Source organism: Panthera onca, chromosome C2 (genome assembly GCF_046562875.1).
Source record: "Panthera onca isolate mPanOnc1 chromosome C2, mPanOnc1 haplotype 2, whole genome shotgun sequence".
Classification (NCBI taxonomy): Eukaryota; Metazoa; Chordata; class Mammalia; order Carnivora; family Felidae; genus Panthera; species Panthera onca.
In genome coordinates, this window is record NC_138347.1 from 138,831,322 (window position 1) to 138,855,083 (window position 23,762).

At 37.5% G+C, this 23,762-nt stretch overlaps 1 protein-coding gene across 2 annotated transcripts in view; it reads right to left on the minus strand.

Moving 5' to 3' along the window:
• Window positions 1-23,762, minus strand: part of ZNF385D (zinc finger protein 385D) — an 889,595-nt gene that overhangs the window by 742,214 nt on the left and 123,619 nt on the right. Inside the window, exon 2 of one of the 2 annotated variants that reach the window (XM_060638562.3) lies at window positions 18,721-18,808. The exons of the other annotated variant lie outside the window; for it this stretch is intronic. Coding sequence (XP_060494545.1) covers window positions 18,721-18,808 — 88 coding nt within the window. The remainder of the gene's footprint in view (window positions 1-18,720; window positions 18,809-23,762) is intronic. 2 annotated transcript variants of the gene reach the window in all.

The following is a 23,762-nucleotide window of genomic DNA, read 5'->3' on the forward strand; positions in this document are numbered from 1 at the left end:
ACAAATGAAACTAACTGTATTACAAATGGTTAACCTCACCGAAGAGGGTGGAGGAAAAGGAGCAGATCTAAGTAATTCTGGGAAATGATGTTTTGACTGAATACTGTAAAGCTGAACATAAAATGAATTATACATAAACACAGTATGGGTTAGTAATTCTGATACTATTTTTAATTTGGTTTAGGGCTACAAATAAGTATATATATAAACTGTGGCTAATGGGAGCCATGTTTTACACATTCAGGGAAAGAACTTATAAATAAGCAAAGGTGGAAAGCTAGAATGAACCCTGTGGTGCTAAATTAGACTCAGATCTGTAATCATAAGATCATGTTTAGTTTAATGGATGGACAGTGATGTTACACACATGTGTGCTTGAGTATACATAAATGCATTTTCTTGCCTAGGAAGTTGAGTTCAGCCCACTGAGCAGGATGAAAAGGAACGACATTGTAAGCAGACCCAGCACCCAGATATTGGTTTCTAAGTATTCTCCAATAAAAGATCCTGAAGCTCTGTTTTAGTGACTTTGGCAACAAAGTACCATAGACTGGGTGGCTTATAAACAACAGATTTTTTTTTTTTCCTCACCGTTCTAGAAGCTAGAAATCTGAAATCAGGCTGCCAACATGGTCAGATTCTGGTGAGAGCCTCTTTCTGGTTGCAGACTGTCAACTTTTCATTGCATCTTCAGATGGCAGAAAGACAGCACCCCAGCTCTCTGGTCTCTTTTTATAAGAGCATTAATCTCATTCGTGAGGACTCCACTCTTGTGATGTAATTACCTCCCAAAAGTTCCACCTCCAAATACCATTATACTGGGGAATTAGATTTCAACATTTGAATTTTAGAGGGACACAAACATTCTATCCATAGCAGACCTTTTAGAGAAATCACTGATTCTAGGGCTGGTACAGGGCAAAGACAGGATAACATGGGGCATCCTAGAGCATCAGAAAGTGAGGAAGTGCTTAAAGGAACAAACAAAAAAAGGATAGGGGTACACCAAAAAGGGACAGAGAACAACCTGAAAATCAGTCTTTCAAGGGCTGAAACTGGAATAGTTTGAAAAACAACCTAATAATGATAGCACTGTCTATAACACAAAGAATAAAGTAAATATCTGTGTCTCTCCATCCTGATCTTAGTAAATGATTGAACGAGTAAGTGCAGAAGAAAATATTTTCCTTAGAGAAGAATTCCAAACAATAAATGTAAAAGAAATGAAAAAAATAGAAAATCACTATTGGAACAACAAAGAAATAATTGGTGAAGGCAAATCCACAAATTAATGATAATATTGGGCAAAACTCTAAAGAGAAAAAGGATATTTGTTTATTCCCCAAAATATTTACTTTTAAAGTTTTTATTTATTTATTTTGAGAGAGAAACAATGTGCACAGGGGGCAGGCAGAAGGAGAGGGAGACAGAGAATCCCAAGCAGGCTCCATGCTGTTAACACAGAGCCCGATGTGGGGCTCGAACTCACAAACTGTGAGATCATGACCTGAGCCAAAAATCAAGAGTTGGACACTTAACCAAGTGAGGCACCCAGGTGCCCTCAAAATATTTATTAATCACTGTGGTGTCTTTAATATACGCTCAAATTCTTTGATAGGTTTCCCTCCATAAGGTAGAGGTTAATATTCCTGTCCTGGATTGTGAGCTGGACTTAGTGATTCACTTCTAAAGAACAAACAACTGGAAAGGGGTAAGGGGAAGATGGTGAGAGCAACTTCACAGTGAGGAACCTGGTGAACACCTTAACCAAATCATCAAGATTAACAACACCAGTAATAAGGCATGTTGATTTCATGTAAACCCTGATAGGAAGTGATGAAAATGCCACATTGCCTCTGTGGTATTCTTCTCCTAAATTAGTAACTCCAGTGTAATTATGAGAACACATAAATTCAAAAGAAGGAATGTTCTGCAAAATACCTGACCAGTTCTCTTGAAAAATGCCCAAGTCATGAAAACAGGGAAGGAGGAAGTTACAGATTAGAAGAGATTACATAGATATCACAACTAAATACAACATGGTATCCTATACTGATCATGGAACATAAATAGGACATCACTGGGAAAAAAAATTAATAAAATCTGAATAAGTCCTGGGGTGGCTAGCTGGCTCAATCAGTTGAGCATCCAACCCTTGATTTTGGCTCAGGTCACGATCCCAGGGTTATGGGACTCAGTCCCACATCGGGCTTCATGCTGAGCATGGAAACTACCTAAGATCCTCTCTCTCCTTCTGACCTCTCCCCTGCTCATGCACTCTCTAAAAATAAAAATAAATTTAAAAATTGTTTTAAATCCGAATAAGTCTGTAATTTATTTAATAGTATGAAACCAATTTTAATATCTTAGTTTTGAAAATGTGCCATGGTTGTATAAGATATTCACATATGGGAAATTGGGTGATGGTACATAGCAACTTTCTATTCTAACTATGCAACTTTTCTATAAACCTAAAATTATCTCAACTTTTTTTAAAAAAAGAAACAAATCCAGAATGTATAATCCAGAAAGATTATCTGCTAATAGCAGTGTCAAGAAATCACTTCATGTTGCTGGTTTCAAGTTTAGTTGTACAATGTGTAAATATATTCTACAATTCAGTTCATAAGGTTATAGATCATGCAGACCATAACAAGTAATTAGTAAATGCTGAGTAGTAACGTGGCCTAAAGCAATGGTCTAGTTCCCCCATTGAGAGAGGAAACATGCCTCTCCTCAGTTTAGAAAATAAAAATGAGTTGCTTCCTCATCCAGGGAAATAAATAATGGCTAATTAGCAAAAGAAGAAACAACTGACAGCATAAGAAAATCTTTGGAAATCTAAGACTCTGCATTACAGTTCAAAGACAAGATAAGATAAGTAAGATAAGATGAGATGAGATGAGATGAGATGAGATGAGATGAGATTCTCTCTCTCCCTCTGCCTCTCCCTCTCCCCCCACCACATATGTGTACACTCTCTAAATAAAAAATAATGTTTAAAAACCCTATAAACTGGCAAACTCAAGAGTTGTAGTGAAACACAAAGAACTTTAAAAAAACAAAGGGCAATGGAACAACAGAAGTTTACTTTCTAGAGTTTGTGTTTTCTATTTGCTCCTAAGAGCAAATTCAAAGCTAAGAAATGAACATAAACACGCCTTTCCCCTCGCACTACTATAGTCTTAAATTAGAATTGTGAATTTATGAGATGGTTAAAGAGAAAATACAAGTTCAATTATTTACTAAAAACAAGTAAATAATGAGAAATATACTTTAACATGCTGAGATCTTGGCTAAGTTAATGATGCAAGTCAACATGAGCAATTTGCTGGGGATTCTCCAGGGAAGATGTTGGTCCACATTCCCAGTGTCCCCTAAGGCAAAATCTGTATTTGTGTCTCTTTCAGATGGTTTCCTTGGGGATACACAATTCTTTGGGGAATATAAATGTAGGCAAAGTATCATAAACTTGGCACTAAAAATAAAGGGGGGGTATATAGAATATCATTTTCATTAGCTAGTTGTGTCTCTCCTTAAAGATAGAATTAAGATTTTAAAAACTATTTTCTTCCATTTAGTAGCTATATCTGTGTACATGCAATCAATATATAAAGAAGAAAAAAAAAAACAAAAAAAAGAAAACAAGAAAAAAGAAAAAGAAAGCCATTTTACTAACAATCCTGTGTTACATATTTGTTGCAACAAGAGCAAACATCACTGCTAAGAGGATGACAACTAATACTTTTGTGTAACTGCTATGCACAAAGCATATTTTAGGTGCTTTGTAAGTAGTACTTAACCTTCAAAATAACCTAAAAGAAAAGCTGCTCTTAGGTCTACTTTATAGATAAGGAAACAAACTAAACTTTAGGAACATCGAGATCCCTTTGACCTCCTATTTCTCTATTAACCTAAATAAACAGCTCCACCTGGGGATGCATGAGATAATCCAGAATACCAAAAATAACATTAAGGGCTATTATGATTTATCTACATGATGCAAATTTTGCTGTTTTCTCTAGAAGTGATTGGCATTTCTGCTTAATCAGAACAAATAAGTTATTACAAGCAATTATGTAAGGCAATGAACAAGAAAATGTGGGAAATGCAAAGAAAAATAAAATTTACTGTCTAACCCCAAGAATCTTAAGATCTTTGGGGGGGAAGTAAAGTGAAAACTTAGAAGAATAAATATTAGTGTGTGTGTAAAACAACTTTGAAGACCACAGTATAATGGATTTCCTATGAAGAGATTATTTCAAGATTAAGTATTGAATACAACAGCCTGTGGAGGGGAGTAGAGGATCAGGGAGTAAAGCATTTGCTAGACTGATGTCTCAGGGCAGGGAGAGACACCGGGTTGTTTTAATTAGCCAGCCTGGCCAGCCTCTCCCAGATGTGGAGGCACTGGGTGGATGTGCCGGTGGATGTGGAGGTGCCGGGTGGTGGCTTTCTCAGTTCCCTACCACCTCTGGTTGCTCAGCTCCACACTTGACCTCAGAGACTAACTAGAGCAATGTTACTCCAAGTATGCTCCACAGGGGAGTGCTGGTCTGGACGCTGTTTGTTACCAGCCTGCAATGAAATAAACCCAGACACTCTAATAGAAGAAATTTCTATACTAATGTGAATGAATAATTGTCTTTTGATTCTTACAAGATACTTGGGACTTTATTGTTTTTTTGAGTATCTTTTATTTTCATCTCATTTTTTCTAGTAATTCATTTTTATCATGTTTTACAAAATACCAGTCTGTAGTTGACTGGAAATGAAAACTTTAAACACACACACACACACACACACACACACACACACACACACCACTCTCACGACAGGTGATGTGAGAAGCATCATACTAGATTCTTGACCACTGAAACAGAGATTTTGCTCAAAGGACAAGCTGCTGAGAAAAATCTGTAGGTACAAATTGGTCTCAGGCTTCCCAATGGTCAGTAGGTAACATGCCAGCTGCTTAAAAAAGAAAGCCTTCTTAGTATGATAGCAAGATAAAACTTCTAGGAAATGCTCTTTTGTCCACATGATCTCTCTCTTTCCCTTCTCCAACCCATGGAATATTAACCAGTCTGAGAAAATGAGAACTCATGTTTCAAACATATACACATTTTTTTCTTATACTCAAGCTATCGGCCTTTATACTTACATCCTAAGAATATAATTAATTTGATTTAAATTCTGTGGCTTTACAATGACTATCATCAGGAAAAGAACTTGGACACTTACACCTAATTCTCTAAGCAATGTGTGGAAGAAGGGGATTTAGGGGGCACAAGTGAAGAAAAGAATTAAAACTGATAGGAAGGACATCACTTTTGCTAAGTAGTAGTTGGAACTATCCCGCCACAGACAAAACAGTAATTTCCATGGATGTTCAGTGTTTTAGTCCAGGCTGAGTTACTAGGAAAGAGTTTAGGGAAGAAAACAACTTGGAGACAGAGAAAAAAAAATAAAGAAATGTAACAGTTGCCTAAGAGAAAGAACATTCTATTGGGTGGCCAAAATGCTGGGAAAATAGGAAAATATATATTAAAATTATTTATCTATATTACATGATGGTACATATTAAATTCAATGACATTACATACTATGTTCAATATATCATCCCCCAGTAACAGTGAACAAAACTGATTGTTAGGCTCCAAAAAACTGCAGCGAGGTAGTGTAGGTCCAGCAGTCCTTATATGTGTATCAGCAATTTGCATCTCTTCACTGAATATATGTGGGCATATAGCATTACTACACGGAAGCCATCAAGGGGCTTCCTTCCAATCAAATAAGCCAACAACCCACTCCACATTGCCACATCATCCAACTGAGCTCTAGAAATTATCATTCAAAAAGTCCCTCATCACTGGAAATATGAGGTGGTCTGTCAACGTTTCAATCACTCAAAGCAGCCTTCCCTTCCCTAGACCATCAAAGACAGGTATTAACGAGTCACTTAACATGGTCAAATATGTCATACATTGCCATATAAATCTAAATACAGATTTAGTGTCCATGCTATAGATTAGTAAAATGGCCTGAGCTGAATCATTGAGGCCGAATATTTTAAAAAGAAGAACGAGGAAGTCTCAAGGGTTAGATGTGAATGTTTTGATATTAGGATAAGAAAGTAATCTATTCTTGACTGCCAAGCTAAAAACACATACTTACATCCTAAAGCAATATGAAACCATTGAAGATTTCTGAGCAAGAGAATAAGATGTTAAAAGTGTGTACAGAAAGGTAGGTTGAGTTAGAGAACAGGGAGAGGAATTAGTCTGCCACTACAACAGGAGAAATTCCATGAATCACTATTCGGGTCGTTATGGGACAATGGAAATGAAAATCAAAAGGTTTCAGAGTACTTGAAAAGCAAGAATAGGCTGACCAATGTGCCTAACGGGATTGTTTGAAATAGAAGAGGGAAAGGCAGCTGTCAAGTTTTGAGCTTGGCAAAACAATGGCACTGTTACCAGGAAAGCACACATCGGGTGAAGAATCGGGTTTGGGCTTAAGAAGAGATGTTTACAACTTTAACCTTGGAGATCAGCACTCCATCAAATAGGGCATTCAATCAACAGCTTAAAGTATGAAACTTAAGCTCAGAAGACAGGCAAGAGATGTGAAATGTGTCTGTTCTATATTTCGGATAATAGTAACAAGAAACATAGAGTTCATGACAACAGCCCAACTTTCATTTAGTAAATCTCTCCATTGATACAACACTCTTCCATGAGAACAAAAACAGTTACTGAAAAATCTCTTGAGACATTCAGTTTTCCTTGAGGTCAACAAACCTCTACAAAATCGACAGTTCCAAAAAGTGTTAATACTCCGAGCAAGAACCTTCCTAAGGGAAAAAATAAATTAACCATTATTAAACTTTTGCTCCAGGGTTTGTAATACCTGTGGTTTGCCACAGTGCGCTGCTTTGTTATAACTGCCTAAGACTTGGGAAGTGATTTATCTTGAAATTGTGTTAGTCTTTGGAGAGTTTCAAGACAGATTCCTTACTTAGCTCTGAGACAAACTGATACCAGACAAATGGAAACGAAACAAACCTGAAAATATCAAAAGCAGAAAAGTATAATAAACTAGGTATATTCTTTTTAAAACAATTTTTTGTTAATGTTTATTTACTTTTGAGAGAGAGACTTTTGAGAGAGAGTGCAAGGGAGGGAGGGGCAGAGAGAGAGGGAGACACAGACTCCAAAGCAGGCTCCAGGCTCCGATTGTCAGCAAAGAGCCCGACACGGGGCTCGAACCCACAGACTGCGAGATCATGACCTGAGCCGAAATTGGACACCCAATGAGCCACCCAGGCGCCCCTAAACTAGGTATATTCCTTTTTTTTTTTTAATTAGGTATGTTCTTATTATCAATCCAAAAACTGGGTTTTTTATCTTTTGGTTTTAACAAATATACCAAAGTGAAACCCTCATCTACTTTGAATCAGGATCATAAAATCTAAAATGAGAGGCTCAGATGATTAATATTTAATGTCCCTTTCAGGCACATCAGCTCCCAAAGTACAATTGGTAAGTCTGAAATAGGATAGTTTTCAAAGTGAGTTTAATACCCCTTAAATACAAATGACTTCACAGTCTATAACTCTATGCTGAATTTACTATTTCATGCAATCTTCCAAATGCAGGTATTTCATGCCCCACAGGCATATTTAAAAGTAATGGCAAAGACTAAAAACATCCTAGGTACAGCTATTGGTTTTTAAGTAATTTGGGGGGGGATAAATTTTTCAGGACATCTGCTGTACAACTTGGCCTTAGCGTGTGCCCAGATGAATAAATATCAGCTGAGTTTTCCAAGGTCTCAAAATCAGCTGTGATTTCCAAAATTTATGCTTGAGGATGTGACCTTGGCACATCCCAGACTCCAAAATGGCCTACCTTAATTCTGAAGTTGTCTGCACTTGTATCAAAACTGCTGAGGAAATGACTTCCAAGTGAAGAGAAGTTCTGTATTTTTCAGTCCTAAAATGTCAAGCTAGAAATACTGTTATGGACTAAATGTTTGTGTCCCCCCCTCCCAAGGTTGCTATGTTGAAATCCTAACACCCCAGTATTAGGAAGTGAGGACTCTGGGAAGTAATTAGGTCATGAGGGTGGAGCTCCCATTAACGGGATTCAAGAGACAGGAGTTTTGCTCTCACTCTGTTCTCCGCATGTAGGATACAAGAAAAACCTGACCATCCACAAGCCAGGAAGCAGGCTTCACCAAAACTGGATTTGCCACACCTTAATCTTGGACTTCCCAGCCTTCAGAACTGTGAGAAAAAAAATATTGTTGTTTAAACCACTCAGTCTTGGTTTCTATTACAGCATCCTAAGCTAATACTTCCTGTATACCGCATTCAAAGAAACTGTGAGATTGTAGAGTTTGAGAAGAAAGTCTAAATAATAAATAATTAACTATAGCTCCTTTATTATTTTTTACCTTGTTTTCAGGTTACTCTTGATGTAATACGTTTTATTAAAGAGGTGTCACTGTAAATAGAGAAATGGGATTTATATCTTGATTTTTTTTTTGCCACCATTCTGGCGTCAACATTCCTACCACATGACATATGTCCTGGGATTAGTACAGCTGTGATTGCATTCCAAGGAAGCATACTGCTGGCTTCATTGCAGCAAAATCTATATAAACCGGTGTGTTACCAAATATTTCGAAGCAGTGCAATATGACTCAGCTATTTGATTTAGCAAAAAAAAAGGATAAACAACAAAAAATTAGCACCCTTCCGCCTCCATTTTCACTAATCAGCATTTTCAAATCACCTGGTGAGAGCGTTTTAATTTTAAAGTAGTAAATTTGTTTTAGCTTTGACAGCTTGCAACAATAGATGATACATATGTGTGTGACACAGCAACTACAAAAGGCTTGGTGAACGCTCAGACGAAAGTGCTTTATCAAAGAGTTCATTTTCTCTTTCTTCTTTAAAAAGTTTTTTTTTTTTCAGTCTGTGTGGAAAATATTGAGTCCTACCTGCCTTATCAGGAGGATGACAAACGTTCCAAGCCTGCCACAAATTGGAAGGAACTGTGATTGAAGGTACCATGAAAAACCACTCTAATCAAGTAATAATCACTGTGAATCATTTCCAGGAGAATCTGCAAAGTGGTTTAGACTGAAGTGTCATGGCTCAATCTGAGCTCCTTATGAAGGGAGAAGTCTCAGTCCCAACCAAGCTCAGCGATAGTGACAGTCCAATGAAACCACCCTTCCACTGTTTTTACTTTCTGACACAAAACATTTGGCCAGGGGTTTTGGAAAGCGTAACAGGTGCTAGGATCAGATTCATAAAACCGTGGATAATGAGAGAATGTTTTAAATGTAAAATTTTATTCAAGCCTTTGATTGCAATTACTTTAATGGCTCACACAAGAAGAAATGCGTTTCTTTTCAAATCTAACTCTCCTTCTTTCTCTAGAATATCTCTCAAGTCGGAACTATGCCTTTCCATGGCTATTAGCAAAATTCTTTTTCAGTCTTTGACTTTCATAAAGTACTAAATGTGTCTTTTTTCTGACGTCTGTCCATTCTTAAGCATTTTCCCTGCCACAGCCAAAATGATTTACCTTGTGTGTTATAAACGCCTGCTTCAATACCAGAAAACATTAATTAAATGACTACTGTAGGCCCTCAAAAACCACATAGACACATTTGCCAAAGGAAACTCAACTGACAAGCAAGAACCATACTCTGAACCACATGGATGAATTCCAAAGATACATTTTCTTTCACTCTAAACCTAGAACTGCCTTTGTTTTAAAACTAACTGAAATGCTCTAGAGTGTAGTTAACTTTATGATATAAAATTTGAGGTTAGTGTCTCAATTGCCTGACATGCACACTAAATCATTCAGATAAAAAGCTTTTAGTAGCTTTCATTTCCATAATATATGGTATCAAAGGGGGGGAAATTATCGCATTTCTTACTCCTATGATGAAGATAAGAAAAAAAGAAAATCCTTCCAGAAATGATTTTGTGAGATACTCTACCAATTCTCTCATTCCATTTTAAATACTCCTCTTTTCAAGCTTTTATTTCCCACTTTTTTCTGATAAAACATAACTGTGCTTCCTTAGTAATCCTGTGATTCTAATTATTAGACTTATTGTTTTTTCAGAACTGAAAGACTCTGTTTACGTATATTTGTAGCGTATGTCAATGCACCCTTTGAGAAGTGTAGGCATATACACAACACTCACACTGTTCAACTAATATACAGACCCAGTTCAGTTTATTCACACACACACACACACACACACACACACACACACGCACACACACACATTTCATTTACATACTCACAAAGTTTTATTTATATTACAGAGTTTCATTTGTCCTTTCTTCTGCTACATTTTGAATTGCTGAGTATCAGGAAGTAGAACTATTACGGTGATTTCATTCAATTACCTTGGGCCACAAAAATGCAGCTTTATTTACCATTTTCTTTGTCCTTTGCAGTATTGATTATTTAATACATTAAGCTACTGATTAGTAGAAAAAAATAATCATTTTTTAGCTAGTTATAAAAGTCAAAACTTTTTTTTCTTTCAGTTAAGGCTAAAAGCTTAAGGGAAAGTGATAGGAGAAAGTATGCATGTTTAGCATGCAAATATAGAAAGCTTTAAACCATAGTTTTATTTTTTATTTCTTAAAAAAATTTTAATGTTTATTTAGTTTTTGAGAGACAGACGGAGACAGAGTACGAGAAGGGGAGGAACGGAGAGAGAGGGAGACACAGAATCCAAAGCAGGCTCCAGGCTCCAAGTGGTCAGCCCACAGCCCGACGCAGGGCTCAAACCCACGAAACACGAGATCATGACCTAAGCTGAAGTCAGAGGCTTAACAGACTGAGCCACCCAGGTGCCCCTAAACCATATTTTTAAATCACAAGACAAATTGATGATGATGATGACTAATTTGACCTCCATACAACCTATACCAACAATTACATCAGTGAAAAATATGACATCTTGAAAAATGCATATTTTGATGAAGATGTGTTAGAGATGTTTGGGGAAACCACGTTATTCTTGAAAGTCACACAAGTTAAGCTTACTTAACATATTTTTCACTATTTCACAGATTGCTATTTATATACCACAATTTTCACAACTTTCCAATATGACAATTTACAAGGCAGACTTCCTCTGAATTCCAGAGTATATGTATAAAAAATCAAGAATCTTACTGTATCCACTACAAAAATAAATTCACAAAAAGCATGAGTTTTAAGTCTACAAAAAAGGATAGAACTGTTTGATAGTCCTCTGTCAAGCCACTGCAAGGGTTCATTAACTATACAAACTTGCTCTTTGAAGATTCTGTTTCCCAGAATCAGGCAAATCTCAGCATAAAGCATCCCAACATACTCAAGGCTGTACCAGTCAGTCATTCAGTGTGCTACTGGGAAAGAAATCCAGTAATCACCAGCTACCTGCAAGGGACATACTGACCACATGTCCTATACAGGACCATACAGCTCTACAGCAAGACAAGCTAAGCTTTATCCAATTTAGATGAAATTGAACTTCCATTCCTTCATTCATTCAGCAAATATTTACTGAGCTCTGAATTTGTGCTTTGGGAATACAGGGAAGAAGATAAACCTACTTCTCACCTTTCATGCAGTGTTAGAGGAAGATGCAGAACATTAAAAAAATCACATAATTAGGGGTGCCTGGGTGGCTCAGTACGTTCAGTGTCCAACTTCAGCTCAGGTCGTGATCTCGCAGTTTGTGGGCTCAAGCCCTATGTCAGGCTCTGTGCTGACAGCTCAGAGCCTGGACCTGCTTCAGATTCTGCGTCTCTCTCTCTCTCTCTCTCTCTGCCCCTCCCCACTCTCATTCTGCCTCTCTCTTTCTCAAAAATAAATAAACATTAAAAAAAATTTTTTTTCATCACGTAATTATATCTGTACAATTAAGATCAAGGTTATGAAAAGTAAGAAACTGAGCATCTTTAAACTGGCATTACTCTTCAGCAGGCACAGGCTTTTGGATTTGGATGTGGTTGTATGATTTACGTGTTCTATGAACTTGGGCCAACTAGCCCATCTCCTGTAGACTCCACTTCCTCAGCTCTCTAGTGAGAATTAATTCCTAGTTGTGGACATTTTAAAGGGGGACTACAAGTTCTGTTCCACTCTTCCCCTAAAAACTGAAGAGGGGAGCTAGTGGCATCACAACGCTCCTCACAGGACACCCCCTCCTTTGTTGTGGCCGGGGTTTCAGGCACGTGAAGCTGCAACTCTGGTCTATGTAACAGTGCCCTGCACACCACGTACGAAAGCGTTAGACTCTGAGGCAGGTACAGTGGACACAACTGCAGTGTATATTTGACACCTTAAGATGGTATCTGAGGCAGGGAGAGGGAATGGAAAGAATAATATTATGAACAGTTACGTCTCCTCACTCCAAGCTCAGCAGTCACTGCAGTGACCTCTAGGGCAGGTACAAGTAGAAGCCATGTTCTATTCTTCAGCTGAGGTAAGGGCATGCCGCCTACACCTACCTCTCTCAGATGCACCCTCTTGGAAGGTGGCTGTCAGCCCAAGCCACCTGGAGAGGCCCTCTGTAAATTCTCTGGTAGATACTCCCATGTAGCCACCCTTCACATGAATAAAGAAATCATTTAGAAGTAGGTACTCCAGGAGCGCCGGGGTGGCTCAGTTGGTTAAGCATCCGACTTTGGCTCAGGTCACGATCTCACGGTTCAAGCCCCTCATCGGGCTCTGCGCTGACAGCTCAGAGCCTGGAGCCTGCTTTGGATTCTGTGTCTTCATCTTTCTGCCCTCCTGTACTCATGCTCGCTTGCTTGCTCTCTCTTGCGTGCCCGCGTGCACTCTCAATAAATGAATAGAATATTAAAAAAAAAAAAAAAAAAGAACTAGATACTCCAGGGGAACCTCGGTGGCTCAGGCGGTTAATTAAGCACTTGACTCTTGATTTCAGCTCAGGTCATGATCTCATTGTTCACGGGTTTGAGCCGTGCAACAGGCTCTACAGCACAGATCCTGCTTGGGAATCTCTTCCCCTCCCCCATACTCTCTCACTCCCTCTCTCAGAATAAATAAACATTAAAAAAATAGATACTTCAGAAACTTTTTACTTTGATATAATCCCACTTGTTTATTTGTGCTTTCATTGCCTATGCTTTTAGTTTCATATCCCCAAAAGAATCATTACTAAGAAGTTATTTCCTTGTTTTCTTCTAGGAGTTTGACAGTTTCAGGTCTCATATTTAACACTCTAATCTATTTCAGGTTAAATTTTGTTTATGGTATAAGATAAGGGTCCAATTTCACTCTTATGCATGTGGATATACAGTCTTCCCAGCAACATTTATTGAAGAGACTGTCATTTCCCCACTGATTCTTTTAACTTTTTATTTGAATACAGTTGACGCACAATGTTATATTACTTTCAGGTGTACAACATAATGATTCAATTTCTCTATAAGTTATACTATGTACCCCACAAGCGTAGCTACCATCTATCACCATACGACACTATTATAAAATCATTGACTTTTATACCTGGGATGCAGGGCTGGTTCAACATCCGCAAAACAATCAATGTAATTCATCACATCAATAAAAGAAATGACAAGGGCCACATGATCCTCTCAATAGATACAGAGAAAGTATTTGACAAAATACAGCATCCTTTCTTGATAAAAACCCTCCAGAAAGTAGGGATAGAAGGAGCATACCTCAAGATCATAAAAGCCATGTATGAAAGACCCAACACTAATACCATCCTCAATGAGGAAAAACTGAGAGCTTTCCCCCTAAGGTGAGGAACAAGACAGAGATGTCTACTCTCGACACTGTTATTCAACATAATATTAGAAGTCTTAGCCTCTGCAATCAGACAACACAAAGAAATAAAAGGCATCCAAATCGCCCAGGAAGAGGTCAAACTTTCACTCTTCGCAGATGACATGATACTCTATATGGAAATCCCAAGAGATTCCACCAAAAAACTGCTAGAACTAATCCATGAATTCAGCAAAGTGGCAGAATATAAAATCAATGCACAGAAATTGGTTGCATTCCTATACAACAACAATGAAGCAACAGAAACAGAAATCAAGGAATTGATCCCATTTGCAATTGCACCAAAAACCATAAAATACCTAGGAATAAATCTAACCAAAGAAGTGAAAAATCTATACGCTGACAACTATAGTAAGGTTATGAAAGAAATTGAAGAAGACACCAACAAATGGAAAAATATTCCATGCTCTGGGATAGGAAGAGCAAGTATTGTTAAAATGTCAATACTACCCAAAACAGTCTACATATTCAAAGCAATCCTTATCAAAATAACATCAGCATTCTTCACAGACCCAGAACAAACAATCCTAAATTTTGTATGGAACCAGAAAAGACCCCAAATAGCCAAAGCAATCTTGAAAAAGGAAACCAAAGCAGGAGGCATCACAATTCCAGACTTCAAGCTGTGTTACAAAGCTGTTATCATCAAGACAGTATGGTACTGGCACAAAAACAGACACTCAGGTCAATGGAACAGAATAGAGAACCCAGAAATGGACCCACAAACGTATGGCCAACTAATCTTTGACAAAGCAGGAAAGAATATCCAATGGAATAAAGACAGTCTCTTCAGCAAGTGGTGCTGGGAAAACTGGACAGCGACATGTAGGAAAATGAACCCGGACCACTTTCTTACACCATACACAAAAATACACTCAAAATGGATAAAAGATCTAAATGTAAGACAAGAAGCCATCAAAATCCTAGAGGAGAAAGCAGGCAAAAACCTCTTTGATCTTGCCCGCAGCAACTTATTACTCAACGTCTCCGGAGGCAAGGGAAACAAAAGCAAAAATGAACTATTGGGACCTCATCACAATAAAAAGCTTCTGCACAGCGAAGGAAATCATCAGCAAAACTAAAAGGCAACCAACGGAATTGGAGAAGATATTTGCCAACAACATATCAGATAAAGGGTTAGTATCCAAAATCTACAAAGAACTTATCAAACTCAACACCCAAAAAACAAATAATCCAGTGGAGGAATGGGCAAAAGACAAGAATAGACACTTCTCCAAAGAAGACATCCAAATGGCCAAGCGACACATGAAAAATTGCTCAACATCATTCATCATCAAGGAAATACAAATCAAAACCACAATGAGATACCACCTTACACCTGTCAGAAGGCTAACTTTAACAACTCAGGCAACAACAGATGCTGGAGAAAGAGTATCTCCTTTGCACTGCTGGTGGGAATGCAAACTGGTGCAGCCACTCTGGAAAACAGTGTGGAGGTTTCCCAAAAAATTAAAAATAGAACTACCCTATGACCCAGCAATTGTACTACTAGGTAGGAATTTATCCAAGGGATACAGGTATGCTATTTTGAAGGGGCACATGCACTCCAGTGTTTATAGCAGCATTATGAACAGCCAAAGTATGGAAAATGCCCAAATGTCCATCGAGGGATGAATGGATACAGAAAATGTTGTATGTATGTGTGTGTGTGTATACACACACACACACACACACACACACACACACACAATGGAGTATTACTTCGGCAATCAAAAAGAATGAAATCTTGCCATTTGCAACTACGTGGATGGAACTAGAGGGTTATACGCTAAACAAAATTAGTCAGAGAAGGATAAATATAATATGACTTCATTCATATGAAGACTTTAAGATACAAAACAGATGAACATAAGGGAAGAGAAGCAAAAATAATATAAAAACAGGGAGGGGGACAAAAACATAAGAGACTCTTAAATATGGAGAACAAACAGGATTACTGGAGGGGTTGGGGGAGAGGGGATGGGCTAAATGGGTAAGGGGCATTAAGGAATCTACTCCTGAAATCATTGTTGCGCTATATGCTAACTAACTTGGATGTATATTAAAAAAAAAGATTAATTGGGGCGCCTGGGTGGCTCAGTCGGTTAAGCGTCCGACTTCAACTCAGGTCATGATCTCACGGTCTGTGAGTTCGAGCCCCGCGTCGGGCTCTGGGCTGATGGCTCAGAGCCTGGAGCATGCTTCCGATTCTGTGTCTCCCTCTTTCTCTGCCCCTCCCCCGTTCATGCTCTGTCTCTATCTGTCTCAAAAATAAATAAACATTAAAAAAAACTTAAAAGATAAATTAAATAAAAATTTAAAAAATAAACCAAAAAATAAATTAAAAAAATCATTGTCTGTATTCCTTATGCTGTGCCTTTTATCCCCATGACTTATTCATTCTATAACTAGAAGCCTGTATCTCCCACTCTGCTTTACCCATTTTGCCCACCCTCCTACCCTCTCTTCCCTCTGGCAACCATCGGTTTGTTCTTTGTATCTGTAGGTGTGACTTGGTTTTTTGTTTGTTTATTCATTGTATTTTTTTGTAGCTTCTACGTATGAGTAAAATGACATAACATTAGTCTTTCTCAGTCTGACTTGAATCACTTGGCACAATACCTCTATGTTCGTCCACATTGTCACAAACAACAAGATTGCATCCTTGTTAAATGGTTGTGGAATTTTCCTGTATGTGGTGGGCGGGGGCAGGGGGGTGGCGGGGGGGGGGGGGCAGGGGGTGGGAGGGGGTGATAGTGGTGTGTGTGTGTGTGTGTGTGTGTGTGTGTGTGTACACCGCTTCTTGTCTATTCATCTTAGGTTTCTTCCATATCTTGGCTATTGTAAATAACACTGCAATAAACAAAGAGCTATAGATATATCTTTTTGAATTAGCATTTTTGTTTTCTTTGGGGATTGTTGATGTCCTTGTCAAAGATCAGTTGACCATAGATGTATGGGGTCATTTGGGGGCTATTCTGTCTCACTGATCAATATGTCTGTTTTTATCCAGTACCATAGTGTTGTAGTATATTTGGAAATTAGGAAGTATGATGACTCTAGGTTTGTTCTGCTTTTTCAAGATTACTAGCCTTAACAGTTTCACCCCAGGTGTTCCATTCACTCTCAGACATTCAAATCTCCCTGTAAGAGAGCCCAGACTTGTGGTAGAGAGAAACCATGTCCATTCAGAATCTCCTACCTATATCTCTAATCTTAGAATATAGAAGCATAATACACTGGCTGCTGTTTTATGCCAGTGAATTTTGAAAGCTTATTTTATTTCTTTATAGACAGAGTACAAGCGGGGAAGGGGCAGAGAGACAGAGAAAGAGACAGAGAGAGACAGAGAGAGAGAGAGAGAGAGAGAGAGAGAGAGAGATTCCCAAGCAGGCTCCATGCTGTTAACATGGAGACCGATGCAGGGCTCAATCCCATGAATCATGAGATCATGATCTGAGCTGAAATCAAGAGTGGGATGCTTAATGAACTGAGCCACCCAGGCGCCCCTTACGCCAGTTAGTTTTGGATTGACTTGTCATGCAGCAATAGATAATTAGGATCCCATCCTCCATAATAGTAACTGTAACAATAAATGTAAAGCAGGTGGTATTTTTTCTTCAACATAGTAGGCACTCAGTGAAGGAAAACATTTTCATTATATGGCTTGTCAGAAATTCAAAAGAAGTGCCATATACATGATAGTAAGATTGAAGTGCACTGAGCTAAGATTTTACAACCTCTAGGGCATTCCATCATCATAATTCTGATCTGTATTTGAGAAATCAAGTAATATGAGGGGCGCCTGGGTGGCTCAGTTGGTTAAGCGTCTGACTTCAGCTCAGGTCATGATCACAGTCCGTGGGTTCGAGCCCTACGTTGGGCTCTGTGTTGACGGCTCAGAGCCTGGAGCCTGCTTCAGATTCTGTGTCTCCCTCTCTCTCTGCCCCTCCCCTGCTCATGCTCTGTCTCTGTCTCAAAAATAAATAAAAACATTTAAAAAAAGAAATCTAGTAATGTGAAATATTATTTTTTAAAACCTGTATAAATAGAAGAATGTAACACACATCCTACCACACATCACTCTTTCGGTAGGGATGAGGTCAGCGGGCTGATTTGTTGTACTGGAAATTACTAAGGATAGAGATTGATACACTATAGATAAATCCATAAATAACTGAAGAGCAACAGCAATAGTTTGTGACAAACCCTTTCAAAGCTCGGAGAAATGTGCAAATGTGCATTATTTGAAATTATGCTGATCTTCAATTTCTAAATGGAGGTAGCTAAAATAGCGTTGCTTTTATTTATACTTGGGTCCAAAGAGTCCACCTGAAACAAGAGAGGGATGTATATGCCATGTCAGCTTTTCCCTTCAGCAAAGAAGCCTCTCTTTCACGTGGTCTATAAAGATATTGATCACCCCTTTAGGCTAACTGGGCACTACATTTTCACTCGGGGGAATATTATCCAAATTACCCACAGCAAGTACATAGAATGGAAACTAACTCTCCACCCCCCCCCAAAAAAAAACATATCAACATTCATAAAGTACAGTTAAATTTCTATATGTTTACAAATATTCACTCTCAAATTTGTAATTTTGGAAAGAACAAGCCAAAGACGTAATAAACTTAAAGTATTTTCCCCAAACGTATTTACATATAACAAAACACAGAGCTATACAATCCTATGTGATAAAATGAAAACAATTAAAATACCTTTATAGAGTAATTTCTAGTATTTCCTGAGTATCATTTTTTAAATTGCAAAGACTCTAATTTTTTTTAATTCCTATTTTAATAAGGATGCTAAAATAGATTTATTGATTTAGATTTTAACATACTCTGAGTGTAGTAATGACCTTTTTCAGCCAACTGTATTGCTAGATATTGCCTTCTCAAGGCGACCCCTGTCTCCTCCTTTTTGTTTTCCTGGAAAAAAAAAATAAACGTCATATATTCAGACTGGAATTACTTTTCTTTTAATTGATTTATTAGGAGTGTAAGGGAATATTGCCCCCAATACTCTGCATGTTGAATTTAATAATTTATAATCAAAATGTACTTGCTATACATGAACCAGCTATGTAATATGGGAATTCAGTGCAAGATGAAAATGTGGGCCCTTGGTTCAAAAATTAAGAATTTCCAGATGTTGAGAGACAAGGATTGAACAAAGCATGGAGAAGGGTCGTCAAAGCCCAAGGCCCTTTGCCTCTGCTTCAGACACAGATGAAGCCAGCCCTGGCTGCAAAATATTTAAGGAATACTGCATACATAGAACAGGGACCAAGTGAGCAAAAAGCAAAGCATTCTGTCTGCGGAGAGTTCCAGTGTGAATTTGTGGGTGTCTCGTCATTTTGATATTAAATCCTTCTTGCCAAGAAAACCTTAACCCATGGAATCCAAAAACGGCTCAAGAACTTTACTAATTACATTATGAAACACTACCAAACACTTCAGGAAAATGGGTTTCCATACTCATTTATCCAAATAACCATCGATCCTCAATGCATCAATCTTGGGATCAGAGCAAGGCCAAGTCATCAACTTTGTTTCACCAGAATGAAAACACCAAGCCCCCAAATGTGCTGGACTACTGAGTCACTTACAATTTCACTATTAGTTCAGATTAAGAAAAATTCTACACCAAATTTAAAAGATTTTGCTGATACCATTTGCTAAAATAATCAAGACCACAATTAATAAGCCCTGAAAACCTGATATCTTAAAGTACATACATAAAACTAAATATTCCTTCTTAACTATCATCTTTACACAAGTGTCAACTATAATCTTTCACTGAACAATTTAGGAAGACCTTCTCTTGCTTTAAGTTCTAAAAGAGAAATAAGCATAGCATAGTAATATTTCCATAACACTTGTCTTCCACAAAAATAAGAATATACTACCATTTGTTATGTAAAATTTATTACCATATATTACAAGGCTTGACTGGTGCACCTCCTTTCTCACACATTTCTCTATGTGGAAGTTTCCTGAGTGAGTCTCCACAATTTATAAGTTTTTCTGCCTTTATCTTAGACCTCATTTCTCAACTTGAGCACCACTGACAATTTGGACCAGATAATACCTTGTTTTAGAGAGCTGTCTTGGGTTGTATCTTGGGCCAGGGTCTCTGGCCTCTACCCACTAGCTGTCAGCAGCAAACCTACTCTCAGTTGTCAAAACCAAAAATGTGTCCAGACATTGTCAAATTCCTTCTGAGGGGCAAAATCACCACCCATTTCCATTGGCAATCATTGCCAGAGACCTACTTCTGTTAACAATGAAGTAAATGGAACAAAATTCAGAGTTTGCACCTGGCATCCTATAGATGCTATTTTTAGATCCATATCTGTCACTCAGATGTTGTACGCACCAGGAAAATTCATCTAGCCTCTTTAAATTTCTCTTTCCGCCTTTGTAAAATAGAGCTTATGAGATTTACGTCATAGGACTGTGATCAAGGCTAAATGGATAACGCTTGTAAAATGCTTAGCTTAGTACCTGGCACATGGTAACCACTCAATACGTGTTACTCAAAAACTGCAACTGAAATGCAACCTAATTCAAATCAATAAAATGAGAATCAAGAATTCAGGGAAGAAAGAGATAGAGAGTGAAGTATTTCCCAAACTAAAGGCTTTTCTTTTCTTCCATTTGGATGTGAACTTTAGACTGTGATATTACTGACTTCAGAATTTCAGAATATTGATTTAGGAAGTTTTAAACAATTGTGTGCTTTCTTGGCACATATTTTAGTCCATCCTTGTGGAGGTAAATTGAGAGTAATTAGATTTAATGCCAAAATACTGAATTTTCCTCCGTTTGAAAATCATTTGCTATTCACCTGTTTAATAAGAAAAGAGTAAGGAGTCATTGTGCTGTGGGGAAATAAACCCAACAGAAAGACACTTAAGATGCAGATCGTGCTTTTACAAATCCTAGTCAAGGTGGGTGGATGTGTTTGTGTATCATTCTATCACAAAGTAACTGATATGATAAAGGTATCAACAGAAACTATGGAAGCAAAATTGAAAAAAGACACTACTGTTATGAAAAGTGGCGCCCATTTATTTACGGACTATTAGGTGCTGAGGTTTCTGCTGAGTATTTAACATATCATCTCATTTCATGAACACTATCTGGGTGTCTGGGGAAGGCAGCAAAAGCTGGCCCTGGATATTGAAGAATGATTCATGGGCATCCAGGAGAGATTTTTATTTTTTTAAATTTTTATTTATTTTTTAATGATATGTATTTATTTATTATTATTTTTTTTAGTATATGAAATTGTCAAATTGGTTTCCATACAACACCCAGTGCGCATTCCAAAAGATGCCCTCTTCAATACCCATCACCTACCCTCCCCTCCCTCCCACCACCCATCAACCCTCAGTTTGTTCTCAGTTTTTACGAGTCTCTTATGCTTTGGCTCCAAGAGAGATTTTTTAAAATGGAGAAGATCATTACAGTAATAAGAAATCACGTTTGCACATCAGCACTAAAATGTGTGGCAAGTTTGAGTAAGCTTAATGAGTTTAGTATGGATGAAACACAGGTGAATTTTTGAGTTGAAAGCATAGAAATGAAAACCAAGAGGCACATTGGCCAAGACTATAAAAAATGTCTCTTCCTCAGGCTAAATAGTTTATTTTTTACCCTGTAGGTATCAGGAAGTAACAAATGATAAATCCCAGCATTACACAGTAAAATCTATTCACAAGAAGATGATTGTGGTGGCACAGTGTGAACCTAAATAGAAGATCAGGGGGATTCGATAATTGATGAGATGTTAGAAGACAAGGAAGGAAGTGTTCTGGACCAATATGCATCTTCTACCCTAGGAAAATGGATAGACTGTGGTAACGATAACTGATAGAAGAATATTCCTTTAAAAAATCACATTAGAGGGTAGGAAAATGTTAAATTTTGGTGTTTGGGTAACACCTATGCTGTCCAGTAGCCTTTGGAAATAATTGTTGAATCTTGGTGGTGGAGTGGGAAGGAATTAGAACTGACATATTGACGTAAGAAACGATAAAATTTATTATAATTAAAACCATAAGGTTAGTTGTAATCAAAAGAACAGTTGGCTGGTTCAGAGGTTTTGAATTTCAGCTTGGATTTCAAAATCTTAGCAACTGTAAATTATGAAAGCATTTTCTTATTAGCCAGCCAAATTTTCAGATACAAAGATTAGAGTGTTTTCTAGTATAGAGGTTCCTCAAAAAATTAAAAAGAAAATTACAATATGATCCAGTAATTCCACTACCCATATTTAACTAAAGAATATAAAAACACTAATTTGAAAAGATATAAGCACCCCTGTGTTTGCCGCAACATTATCCACAGTAACCAAATTATGGAAGCAACCCAAGTGTCCACTGATAGGTGAATGGATAAAGAATATGTGGTGTATACACACACACACACACACACACACACACACACACACACACACACAATGAAATATTACTCAGGCAAAAAAAAGAATGAAATCCTGCCATTTGCAATAACACAGATACACCCAGGAGAGTATAATGGTAAGTGAAATAAGTCATAGAAAGACAAATACCCGATGATTCCACTCGTATGTAGAATTTAAGAAAGAAAACAAACAGAAGAAACAAACAAACCTGACACTGATGATTGCCAGAAGGAAGGTGGATAGGGATGGGGGAAACGGATGAAGAAGATTAAGGGTACATTTACTATGATGAGCAGTAATGTATAGAACGTTGAATCACTATGGTGTATACCTGAAACTAATATAACACTGTATGCTAATTATAATGGGTTTTTTTTAAAAAAGATCAGAGTTTACAACCAATATAATAATAGTTTTCCTTTCAATAATACTAAGGATGATAAGTAAAAATCTGTTTAGTGGTAAAACATGTCATATTACCATGATGGGGGAGACTCACCAATGACAAGATTCCAATTTTCATATATTAAATTTTATAATTTAATGCAACTTAATTTGAAATCTCAAATGAGGTTACTTTTGGATTTTTGTCATTCAGTTTTATCTGGTAGAACAGACAATAAAAACCTAGAAAATGTTATATAAGTGAACACATTAGAAAACAGAATTACCAAAAACAGTGTAACTGGCACAAGAAATGACAGAACAGATCATTAACACAAGAGAGAAAATCCAGAAACAAGCATAATCATGATAAGAGAAGCATTACGAATCAGTAGGAAAAAAAAAAAAACTATTATCCATTTGTGTTGGTTATTAGGAAATTAAAGTAAAACTAGATTTCCCCTCATTCAACCTACTGAATTTTCTAAAAATCCTCTCCTAAGCAAAAAAGGTAGGAATTTTGGTTATGACAACCTAAAAGCTAATTTTTTTGTTATGTTGAAAAAACACCGTAAACAAATTTAAAAGCACATAGTTATCTGGGGAAATGTTTGCAATATGTAGAATCTACCAAGTATTGATGACCTTAATATATACAGTTCCCTCACGATGACTGAGAGCACACAAGAGAAGCAAACCCGAGAAGAGACACCCCTCAACAATTTCTAAAAGAAGAAATGGAAAGGAATAATAAACATTTCAAAACTTTCAAGTCTTACTAGCAATTATAATTAAGCACATTAAAGAATGGATAATTTGATTATTGAACTGGTGAGTGTATATTTAATTATATTTCTCAATGTTAAAAGTGTGGTCACTTTCACTGACAACAGCCTTCTGAAGTATTTAACAACTTCTATCAAGAGTATTAGGCTTGGGGCACCTGGGTGGCTCAGTGGGTTAAGCATCTGTCTTCAGCTCAGGTCAAGATCTCACAGTCTGTGAGTTCGAGCCCCCTCTTGGGCTCTGTGCTGACAGCTCAGAGCTTGGAGCCTGCTTCAGACTCTG